Source organism: Trifolium pratense, linkage group LG7, assembly GCF_020283565.1.
Source record: "Trifolium pratense cultivar HEN17-A07 linkage group LG7, ARS_RC_1.1, whole genome shotgun sequence".
NCBI lineage: Eukaryota > Viridiplantae > Streptophyta > Magnoliopsida > Fabales > Fabaceae > Trifolium > Trifolium pratense.
Window position 1 is genome coordinate 32,031,892 of NC_060065.1, and position 13,065 is coordinate 32,044,956.

General features: G+C 33.2%; 1 protein-coding gene across 1 annotated transcript; it reads left to right on the forward strand.

Moving 5' to 3' along the window:
• Positions 1-1,253: 1,253 nt before the first annotated feature.
• On the forward strand, positions 1,254-12,006 carry LOC123897481 (elongation factor G-2, mitochondrial-like). The gene is made up of 12 exons (XM_045948139.1): positions 1,254-1,611; positions 1,834-2,058; positions 5,137-5,264; positions 5,339-5,489; positions 6,695-6,766; positions 7,756-7,872; positions 8,310-8,371; positions 8,842-8,908; positions 9,542-9,580; positions 10,115-10,153; positions 10,945-10,977; positions 11,116-12,006. The coding sequence occupies exons 1-12, from the start codon at positions 1,273-1,275 to the stop codon at positions 11,218-11,220; spliced, it is 1,377 nt and encodes a 458-aa protein (XP_045804095.1). The 5' UTR covers positions 1,254-1,272; the 3' UTR covers positions 11,221-12,006.
• Positions 12,007-13,065: the final 1,059 nt, after the last annotated feature.

Genomic DNA, 13,065 nt, shown 5'->3' on the forward strand with positions numbered 1-13,065 from the left:
ACTAAAAAAATGTTAAATAAATGTTTATTTTACATAATTTGTTTGTTATAAAACCTAAAGAATGTTTTTTTAAAGCAAAAATAAAATAAACCTAAAGAATGTTATGTTTAATCTTTTTTATAAAGTATAATCATTGAAATAAAAATAAATTTAAAACAAAATTTCTAAGAATAAAATTTAATTTAATAATATATAAAAGATATATTAAATTAATAAATTTAAATAACTAACTTTAACTTTGAAGTATCTTAAATAATAATTAAATATAGATTTTATATAAAAAAAAATACAAGAGGTTTTATTATATATTAAGAATGATTTTTTATGTCATTTTACGTTTATCAGTCGGCTGAACTGCCAATTTAACAAAGACTTCAATTAGCTTATCAGTCATAAGTCATCAGCCATCGGCTATAAGCTATCAGACATTAGCTATAAGCTATAAGTTAGCTTATCAGCCAACCACTATTTTCGCCAAACAAAGCCTTACTACTTCAGTAATTTTTTTTTTTTTACTAAACTCAGTAATTTATTTAAGAGTTTATTATGTGCTGATTTGGATCACTTATTTTTATTTTTGAGCTTATACGAAATAACTTATGCAAATAAATAAATTTTTACTTATTCTTATAAGTTTGTGAAGATTGTTTATGAAAAAAATAGTTTATAAAGATACAATTTTCGTTAGTTAGAAGTTTTGAATTAACATAAAAACTTATTCAAACTATTTTTCAAAATTTCAAAAATAATACAGAGGCCATATATACCAGTGACACATTAAGTACTAGTACACTGCAATGCGTGTTGGATACGCCACCGTTTGGCTTGAACGAGGAAGAAGTAGATTTACTACCCGCCGCACGCTATAAACCTCAAGGGTTTTAGTTTTATCCCCATTTTATCAAAAACCCTACAAAACTGTTGAGAATAATATGCCTAAATATCTTCTGAAAATCTTAAATTTAAATATTATTTAGATTTATATTTAAAATATGATAATATTAGGTTTTATGATTTATATTTCTATTTAAAATATTTAAGATTTGTTTAGAATTTATTATAGGATTAGTTTTGTTTTAAAAATATATGATTTGTTTTTTATGTAGCTCTATATATAGAGTCATAAACATAATGAATAAAACAAGAACTTTAGTATTCTTCATATAACCCTATATTTGAGGAGAGTTTTCTCCCTAAATTTATATCTCACAAAATTCCGCAATACAAAAACACAAAAAACTATATCAAAACCACCATTCTTCTACCACCACCATGCCTCGTTTCTCCTTGCCGCGTCTCCTCTCCTCCACCGCCACTTTCCACCTCCGTCACTTCTCAACCAATTCAATAGAACGGCTGCGTAACGTTTGGATCTCAGGACTCATTGATCCTGCCAAGGTAACCGTTTCAGAGAGGTACATGTTGTACACAGGTCAGATGAAAAAAATGGAAGACGCTAGAATTAAAAGTGAGAGGAGAGATAGGTATCTTCAGGTTGGGATAGAAAAAGGGCGACGTGACAGAGCAATGGGTATTATAGAAGATTTTTCTCCAAATCAGGCCAATCATGTCTCGGCAGATATCACTTTCTTCAACTGGAAAAACCATAAGGTAGTACCTATAATATCTACCTTTCATGTATTAATTATTTTTGAAATGGCAAATATATTATTATAAATAATCACGCCCCTCTGATAACATTGTGCATAAGAAAAGTCAAGAATATTCTTCTTGCTTGCATCATCATTGATGGAATGGTAGTAAACTGATATATTCTTGAAGCATTAAGTAAATGTTTTATATGGTTTATTTCTTTAAAATTTGTCCTTGCAGATGAGCGTAATTAATACACCTGACTATTTCCCCGATGAGGTTGAGGTTGAGCATGCTCTGCGTGCCTTTGACAGTGCCATTCTTGTTCTTTGTAGTGTTGGTGGGGTGCAAAGCTACTCCGTTACTGAGAATATGCAGCATATGATAAGATATGACTTTCCAAGACTTGTATTTATCAACAATGTTGATCAGAAGGGAGCAAATCCGTGGGAAGTTTTAAATCAGGTAAAATTCATATTAATGGATTCGAGGTTATCATAGACTCATATGTTGTTTATACTAGATAGCAGCCATGACAACTGCATCTGCTAAATGCGGCTTGTTAAGAATCATGGAATCGAAGGGATAAAGATCATAGATGTCGGCAAGATAGAGTGCATAAGAGTATTCATGAGGAAGATACTCATAGAAATTCATATTGAATGAATATAGATTGATAAAAGAATGAGTAAAATGTACAGTAGAGTAGTTTATTTATAGGACTATTGGGAGTAACTAACTCCTAACTAACTTTCTAATCTTCTAACCAACTTGGTAACCTATCAACTAACTCCAGTTGATTAACTAACTATCTATATTCTTAACAGCCTCCCTCAAACTCAACATTGGAAAATTTACCAATTTGAGTTTGAATTACAGTGCTAAACCCAAATAACAAAGAAACAAAACCATTGAATAACCATTGCTCACTTTAAACTGATGTGAACCAATGAATACCAAGAACTAACATAAATCTGCACAACTAGTCAGACATCTCCTTAAAACCACCAGATGAGATACCTTTGACAATGATGGAGAGTTGTTGATCTAGTTTTGCAACCTCACTTAGAATTCACGGCTTTTCTTCCAAGTTACATCAGCTCAGTGTTATAGACTCATTACTTCCAATCATAAAGCTATCACTCAAATTGCTTTATTTGAACTTGCACTAAAGAATCCTACTAAGTCACTTTAGGTGGGTAACAATCTCCACTGTAGTGTAGCAGCAACAAAGAGTGACAACAAACAATTTGTAGCCCTCATCAAGCCAAAATAATCTTCATAAGCACAACACTATCTTGATCAATCTGCCATTGAAAACAACTTTGATGCTCCATCTTTTCAAAAATACCAAGCCACATCTAATTTTGCAAAGATTCAATCCAAAATTCTGGTCTCAAAGGTTCCTCAATGCAGAAATTGACACAGTAATTGTTGAGTAAAAACCATAGAAAAATTGATACAAAATATAGGGAATGCATCTGAATTCTGGAAGCAGAATTATTTGTAGCACATCTCATAGCTTATCATATGCCACAACCAATATGAACTTGTACCAATTAGTGTTCAACATGTTGCACAACCAAAACTGAACAATTGTGTAGGACTGACTTCTATATTATAATAGCCTCCCTCAAACTCATAGTAAGAGAATTCTTAGTATGAGTTTGAAAAACAAAAACCAAACAGAAAATGACAAAAGCATCAGCAATTGCAACTGCCAGGATTATAGAAACTGCATCAACATTCTCCCCCTTAGCTGCAGAAAATCAACCTCAAAATGGTTGAATCTCAAGAACTCCAAATACGCATCATTTTCAAAACAGAACAATGGCCTTACTATTTGGTTTCTTTCTTGCAAATTCCATATTACAACAGCAACACCATACACAGCCAGTCATCAGAAAAATACCGCTCAAAATTTTCTTCAATCTTTATATAAGAGCAACTTGATCCCAAATAAACCAATTGAAAGCACAGAAACTAAAGGATTACTCATGTAATTCTAAAACTGACTAAGCATGAGAAAGAACAATTGGTTGAAATAAGAAAGGGAAAATTGTTTTCCGAAGTTCCACCGGGATCGAAAGGGAAGAGTGAAATTGAATCGAAAATTGACGAAAATGAGAGCATAATAGCATAACTGTAAATCTCTAACATAATTCCACCGGGATCAAAATCAACGATGCACTCATCATGTAGTTCGAAAGGCCAAACCTGATTGTTGTTTGCGGTGCTACTGATATGTTGTTTCTGTTTTCCGACGTAGAACCAAGAAGCGAAAGGCCTTATGGCGGCAACACCGTAAACAGATCCATAGCATAGAGGAACTCTACCTTTGATAAGATTCTCCGACTTCTTGATTTCTGCAGAAACGCCAAACTCAGATTTGCATTCGTTCAATCCTTTGATTGCTTCAGAAACCAAAATTTCAGAATCAAGATTCTTCGATTTCTCGTCGTCTTCCGAAGCTGCAAACGCAGATTTATTGTTGCAACTTGAAGCAACAAGAACACAAGCAATTTCCCCGATCTTGATGGTGAATCCATCAATTGTTGGCTTGATTGGAGTGATTGAAGCGAATTGAACGGCGGAAAAATCTGAATTCCCAAAACTGCCAAAACAAATGTGATTGCAGATTGTTGAAGATTGAGCTTCTGATGCAGAAACCTCCATAGCTACATCATGAGAAAGAGCTTCATCTTCATCAATGGCTGAATCGAAATCGGCAGCGGAATCTTCATCCCTTGGGTATCGCTCTGATACCATGTTAAGAATCATGGAATCGAAGGGATAAAGATCATAGATGTCGGCAAGATAGAGTGCATAAGAGTATTCATGAGGAAGATACTCATAGAAATTCATATTGAATGAATATAGATTGATAAAAGAATGAGTAAAATGTACAGTAGAGTAGTTTATTTATAGGACTATTGGGAGTAACTAACTCCTAACTAACTTTCTAATCTCCTAACCAACTTGGTAACCTATCAACTAACTCCAGTTGATTAACTAACTATCTATATTCTTAACACGGCTCACCGCCAGAAGACGTAATGCTGAACCCTACATCTGCAACGCCATTCCACAGTCGCTGGCTATAGCGGTGCGATTGACAACACAGATTCCAGGTTTTGGACTATGTTGTTAATCCAGGATAATGGAGTAGAGCGGACACATTGTTTTTATTTTGTATCGCACATTGCAATCATGCGACTTCAAACTGTTATTGATAACATAGGTTTTATAATTTTATTGCTATTTAAACAATTTTGTGTTGTTTATAAAGAGAACTTTGGTAACATCTTTGTAGAAAAAATTTGAATTCAAAACTACAAACTTTAAATAAAAAATTGTATTTAATAATAATCTTGTGATTTTGTCTATATTCTATACACATAGAGTCTAACTTACATTTAGATTTAGAATCCTATAAAATTTAATTATTATTGACCTTGGGCATTTTTATAATTATTTCCCAGTTTTACTGCATAATTCAGATCGTTGTTTTTATTTCTAGGCCATTTTGTTTTTATTTTTCAGGCAAGTTTCATGCATGGTCATGATGTTGAAAGTGCTGCAATCCAAGTTCCAATAGGCTTGGAAGATGATTTTAAAGGACTTGTTGATCTCGTGCAATTAAAGGCCTACTATTTCCATGGTTCAAATGGGTTTGTTACCGGAACTTTTGCATTGGTTATACCCATGATTATTCTTCAAATTACTCAATTGTTTCTTATTGCAGAGAAAATGTTGTTGTTGAAGAAGTTCCTGCAGACATGGATTCCTTAGTGTCAGAAAAAAGGCGTGAACTTGTCGAAACTGTGTCACAGGTGGACGATAAACTTGCTGAAGCTTTTTCTAGTGACAGGCCTATATCAGCAGCTGACCTTGAGGTGTGTGGGTTACACCGTTTTTCCCCCCTTTCATACGAGTTTGCATATAATTATTTGGTTTTGCATTTAGCGAAGATTTGTCATATGTTCTTCGTTTGAAAAATAGTTTATCAACCTATTATCTTGAAGAGTTGAGGATGTTGAAGTTTGATCATCCTAAATGTGTATCAACGAAAAAACAAGCACATACATTTCATTTTCTAATGGTACAAAATGTTGTACGGGTCTCGCATATCAAGTGAGAGGATACTTTATTGTGAGAGATGAGAGGGTTAAATATTAGCCACAAGATTAAAAGCAACGGCTGTTTCTTGTGCCGCTCCTTGTTTCTTCTCATCTTTTCACTAACAACGATTTGTCTTCTTGTTCTAATACTGGTGTGTGTGCGTTGGTTCTCTGAAACCTTCGTTTAGAGTCCCACAAAAAATTCCTATTCTCAACTCACAGCGTTTGCTCTTTGTTCTTCTCCAATCTGTTCTTCTCCCATCCACTATTATCAAACCCCTTTTTGGTTTTTAGAAATTCCTTTAATAGTAATATGATTCTAAAATTTTACATGACAAGTTTTATAATTGATTAATTATATGTATTTGTAAAATCAAGAACCATTTGGTTTTATGTTTGCACTGTTTTTTTTTTATAACTTCAATGTTATCTTGAAGTCTTGAATTTGATAAGTGGTTGTTAGTTGTTTATGAAATTGCGATTGAGACAAATGATATATTTTCATTCAATTAAGTCTATGGTTCTTGTCAGATATATCAATAATCTTTTGAAGTTTTATTTAATTTTGTTATTTTGTGTGTGTGTGTGTGATACATTTTCTCTACCAATGTTCTACCATATGCTGTCACACCATCAACCATATGTTTATGGCAGATTTTGGCTCGCCACAATAATTCACCATCAACAACACTGAGGAGGCATATATATTATATACACTAATATTGACCGGTATTCTCTCTTCGGTTTTGAGATGAAGTTGAATAACAAATTCTTGATTCAAATCCATTTTATGAATGTATTACACGTTAGGGTTAGATTTAGATCCTTCGGAAAACCCACTTTTTGTCGATGCACCTCTGAAGGTAGTTGCATTTTAAGATATAGTGTGATATCTGAAAGCCAGTTGTTACTTTCCCCCTATCCCATCACCACAACCTATTTTGTAAATAGTTTTCTTTTTGTTATTATTGTGTGTGCAGGAAGCAATTCGTCGGGCCACCATAGCACGAAAATTTATACCAGTATTCATGGGTAGTGCTTTCAAATATAAGGTAAGCTTCTTTGTTGTATTGTCTTGACCTTCATTCCTCCCCTTTCTTTCTCCGGGAGTCTCTTTTCTTTAATATTAACTCATTAATATGATTATGGTTTAATTTAGTTTGGGTTTTCCAGAGAAATCACTTTGGAAATTGAATTCACTTGTAGCATTCTTAGGGCGATGATGGCTACTAGTGGTCCATGACCAGTCATATGTTGGATTCAAGCCCAAAGAGACCTATTATCTACTTAGATTTATACTCGAAGGAAGAAAGTTCGGTCAGGGAGGACGAAGAGTTAGTTGTTAGGTTGAGTTGGTTGGCCAGTTAATTACTCCTAGCTATGGGTTTATAGTTAGGAATGGGGGAAAGTGAGGGCCAAATTTCTGTCATTAGTTTGTTGATAGAGAATCAAAAGAGCTTTGTGGGTCTACTTAGGGTCCTTTCTTTATACACGATTCTCTTATTTTGGCTGGAGTTGGCGATTACAAATGGTGAAACATGGAAGAAGTCTAAAAATCCTCCATTTTTAGCTGCTATTTCCACCATAAAACTCCATAGTGGGCCATCCTTTACAAATTAGCCATCGATTTTCATTTTTTGAAATGGCAAAATTTATTAAGCAACTCAAACACAAGAAGAAGTACAAGAGAAGCTAAGCAATAGAAAGAACTACCAACTACAGCCCCTACACAACCACAAACAAACACACGAGCCACTCGCCTAAAAACAAATAACAACACCCTTCCACAAACTAACAACTAAAAAGAAAGCCAACATGGCAATAACTCAACCAGACACAAAACTGATGGCCTGGAACAAAAACAAAAGCCACCTCCTTGCGCCACAAATTGGCCACAGTGGTTTTAAAAAAAATCCTTCGATGCAATTAGCCATGGCCACTATTTGATAAATTGAGTTTGGCTTGAACAATACATACAAGCTAACTCTTAATAGTGTTTTATCAGTCTTATAATTTTTATTTTCTGTTGTTTCTGGTACAGGGCCTACAACTACTTTTGGATGGTGTACTTAATTATTTGCCGTGTCCATCCGATCCTAGTAATTATGCTCGCAACCAATCTAAGAATGTGGAAATGGTACCAAATTCAAAGAAACAGGTAAATGAGATTATTTGAATTGCCCGAGAGAAAATTACGCTCAGCCTTTGTTATTTATAACCAAGTGAAAACATTCAAATATATAATCAAATACCTTGATTATAGGGAAAAATAAACTAAGAAACCTAATCCTATTATAGATATATTTTCTCAACAGAATATAATTCAAATCTATATCTTAACAGAAACTTTATCCTTTGTTATCTTTGATTTTCAGAAATCGCAATTTGAGCTTTTAATTTGGCGGCCAATTTCTTAAATCCTTAATGTTTATGATGTTGAAAATTGCATATAATGTGTTCTACATCATAAAACATAATTCATTCATTCATAAACAGAGAAGATCAATATTATACTTATTAGTACATGTGCAATAACATGGTTGTTATGCTGTTTTTTAATCTACTAAAAAGAATAATATTGGGCTATTTTAACAGGATGAACTTGTGGCATTGGCTTTCACATTGAACAGAAAGTATGCTCCAATAACATACCTAAGGTACTTAGTAAAAAAAAACATATCTATTTCAAATTGTTTGTTTTGTCTTATATATACTACCTTTGGTGGCTATTATTAGCAACAACAAAAAAATACAAGATTTAAGTCATGGTCACAATTATAAATTAAATTTAATTACTTTTACACTATTTAATGCTATTATTCCTAATATACCTTTCATTTAATTCAAAAACATTTACTGCAGGTAGTTGAGTGAGTTTTTCCACAAAATATAAAAAAGAACAATTTAGTAAATTTGACTATGTTTTGCATGAAATCTAGAAAATTATTTTCATTTAACTGAACTTCTTAATCACTGTGAAGATTCTGTCTACAATTATTGAACAGTTGGATTGATTTAATTTGTCTCCTAAATAGAGATATTGAAGGTGTAAGTATGTTAAATTTGACATACAGTGTCAACGGATCTTGACTCATAATATGTATTATTATTTTTTTTATTGTGAAAGAATCTATGAGGGTGTCATTCGGAAGGGAGATTCTATTACAAATGTTAACACTGGCGAGACGTTCAAAGTAAGTTTAACTCTCTTCACTGTTCTAGTTTGATTGCATTGGTCTTGTGCATATGGTAATTTGCTTTGTGGATCTGCTTTTCTTTTTAGCTACAATCTTGGTGTTTTGTTACTCAATTTGTTCATTTTACATAAATGTATGACTCAGTTCAAGATTGCATTTATATAATCTACAATTATAGCAGTTGTCATTAAATTTTTGCTTGGGAAGAATGAATAACAAAAATATACATAATTAAGGAACTTTCAATATTAATTTATGCTCAGATTATCCATTTCTTACTAGTCCATAGATTCAAGTCTCTAACATAGGGCATGGATTCAAATTCTTACTATTTTTTCAAGAAACTTATCCGACAGAGAAGTATCTATTTAACCATACTTTGTTTTTGAATCATACTTCTAAATTTACACTCTTGCATATTAAGGTCTTGTCACCTCATTTTGTACTTTTTTCTAAAAATATTGTCCTCTTGTGTTTACTAATTTAATGAGGAATGAAAAATGATTGAAAGTAATACCCCGTGGTGTGCGCTCATAAGATCATATATTCATTTCTCTGTTTTCATTTACTGTATTTTGAGACACAGACTAGTTATTTTGTGGCTGAAGCCTTTCTTTTCTGTAAATGCAGGTTCCTGGTTCGATTGAGATACGGCAAGATGACATGGGGGTTAGTTTTTAGATTTTCACCATGATTCGTGGATCTTCCCATTAAATTGATTGTCTTCGGATTGCATATTTTTTTTTAGAATAAGAACTTCGTATAATTGTTCTTACACTCTTTTTAAATTCTAATTTTAGCTTTTACTAGTTTGTTGAAGCATGGAAAATGATTGAAAACAATATGCAGTGGTGTGTGCGCTCATAAGATCATTTTCACATATTTGTTTTCATTTATTGCATTTTGAGACTAGTGATTTTGTGGCTGAATCCATTCTTCTATGCAAATGCATGTTACTCATTTGATTGAGCCGGGAATGGATGAGGTGGGGGTTAGTTTTTCGATTTGATTTTCGGATTTTCCCATTAAATTGAATGCCTTTGGAGAACTTTTGTATAATTGTTCCGCCATATATCTCTAAATTCTAATTTTAGCTTTAACTAGTTTAATCAGGCATGAAAAATGATTGTAACTGTGCACTCATAAGATCTGTTTCATACCTCTGCTATTTCTGGCTGAAGCCTCTCTTCTTTGCTAATGCAGGTCCCTCGTACATGTGTGATGCGAATTGATGACTTTGGGGTTAGTATTTGTATTTTCATCATGATTTGTGGATCTTTCCATTAAATTGAATGTCGCTGTAGAACTTCTATATAATTATTATGTCATATCTCTATTTAAATTCTAATTATACACTATACTAGTGTTATGACGGACATGGCGAAACCGCTAATATAAAAAATATAGGACACCGACACCGCTATATGTTTATTAAAGATATAAATTGAGAATCAATATTTACATGTAAATCTAAGTTGAGAAAATTATTTTTTAAAATTATTTTTTAAAACAAGATATGATAGTATTTTACCTTTATTTATCCATCTACTATCGAAAAAGCTAAAAATATTGTAATCAAAATATAATGGCTTCAATCCCTCATTGTTCAATGATGTGTTGTTTCGACACATCTTTAACTCTTGTAGATATGTATGATATGTACTTAAGGAGAGTATAAACAAAGAAAAAACAATTTTTTTGGGACACTTGTCCGACACACGTCGTACGAGTGTCTTACAGGTGTCGAACACCGATCAAAGGAGTGTCAAAGTAAATGAAAAATTTAATTTTTTTTGGACACCGGTCTGAGCTATCCGACACGTGTCGTACAAGTATCGTAGGAGTGTCGGATACCACGACATGCCTAATCATAGAGGTGTCTGTGCTTAATAGGTTATGAGGCAACAAACGTTATTAAAAACAATATGCAATGGCATGCACTCATACGATCATTTTCATGTCTCTGCTTTCATTCATTTCATTTCGAGTCCTGTAATTTGGTGGTTGAAGTATTTTCCTCTCTGAAAATGCAGATTCCTTATTGGAATAGCGTGCGTAATGATGAGGTGGGTGTTACTTTTTAGATTTTGACAATGATTTGTTGATCTTCCTGTTAAATTGAATGTCTTTGGAGAACTTTTGTATAATTGTTATGCCATATCTCTTTTTCAATTCTAATCGGAATTCTTCTCCCAAATCGACAGGCGATTCACGAGGTTCATGCTGGAGAAATAGTTGCTTTACACGATGTCAATAGTCTATCAGGTTCTACTTTTCTCTTCTCTCAAAGCATATGCTGCATTTCCTAAATTCTACGTTGCGCTTTTTCGTAAGATAGAGTTTTTCTTGAATCTGTTGTCAGTGGTCTAAGTTGTTTGTCAATACTGTATATTCTAGCATACTCCAGAAGTTCATATAGCATAGCATATATCTTATCTTATCTTAATATATATAAATGGAGTATTTGATTTTGTTTCCTGTTACAAGCAAAGCAGTAAATGCCATTTGATTTTATTTTCTAATATTGAAAGTTGTTAGAGTTGTGTTTTAGGTTTATGTCTTCTTCAACTTTGTTGCCTCTGATATTTGTGTTTATCTTATGTAGATTGTTGGAGACACTTGACAAATAAATTTGATGGAAGTAAAGTGAACACCACCTATGGAGGATTCTACTAAAATGTGTAGCCGTGTTAACATATCTATAGGTGTCTGATTATAGCTAGTGTCTTTATAGTTTTATTCGGAGGAAGAGATTATATTTATATTCATTAATCTGCCAATCCTAATTCCTAAAATAGTAAAAGTTAGGTGGAGAATTTGGTCTTCAAGGAAGCAAATGTCATTACACTAATTAGGTAGCAAATGTCATTATAGTGTCTTTATAGTATTTGGTGGAGAATTTGACTCTTGACATGAATTTAGGCATATATATATAGCTTTTTGGGTTCTCAACTATTTATGATATTAGTAATATCAGTAGATTTTTTTTTATAGTTTGATTCATGTTAAGTTATTTTTTTAAGACAATCCATGTTAAGTTATCTATTTGAAGGTTTTTAGACTAAATTTGTTTGCTAATATTTAATTATTATTATTATTTATTATTATTATTATTATTATTATTATTATTTTTAACCAAAAAATACTTTGATTAATTCAAAAACCATAGGTACAAGGCGATCACTAGGATCCAGCCCAAAGTATCAAAAAACGACAAACACAACCAGAGAAAGCCTATTTACATCAAGAGTTTAGCTAGGTGTGTTCTTAAGTTCCTATTAGTCCAACCTCTATAAACAATAGTATCAATTATTTTCTCTGCGGTATGCTTGTTGTAGGTAGCATTATCAGCGGTATGCTTGTTATAGGTAGCATTATCAAAGCTAACATCATTTTTATACCTCCAAATCTCATAAACACTTTAAGTAAAGGCCAATTTCAGGATCTTAGCACGACCTCCTTTTCCTTTAGTCTGTTGCATAATCCACTTCACTTCTTGACACCAGCCAAAAGGATAATGATCAAATTGCATCCACTCAAGATTTTTTCTCCAAATACCCCTTGTTTCATTGCACTTAAAGAGAAGTTGTTGCTGCGTTTCATCAGCATTGCAAAAGCAACAACGGGTTGTGTCAATTAAGCCATATTTATGTAATCTGTCATGAGTAGCCAACCTCTCATTACAAGCAAGCCAAAGGTTGACAAGAGCTCTAGGACGGGCCACGTTTCCATAGAACAAGGTTCTCTAAGCAACACTTTGAGATCTCTCATGAATATCCAGATACATCTTCTTCATACTAAACTTTTAGGCATTCATCATCTCTTTCCACACCTGATTCTGGTGAATACACACTCGTTGCTGCATAACAGCCTTCATTATCCAGGAGGCAGACTCCGGAATACAAGCCTCCATGATGTGTTGTTTTTTAATGTAGTACGCGTGGACCCATTTCTCCCAAAGGCTATCTGATTTGCCACACAGGTTCGAAAGCAGCTTCAGCAAGGAAACACGATTCCAAACCTCAAGATCAATGAAATTCAGACCACCATTACGCTTAGGTTGGCAGACAGATTTCCAAGCAATAAGGGCTTTACGGCTCTTCTCTATACTACCAGTCCAAAAGAAAGTCCGACAAATGGAATTAATCTTACGA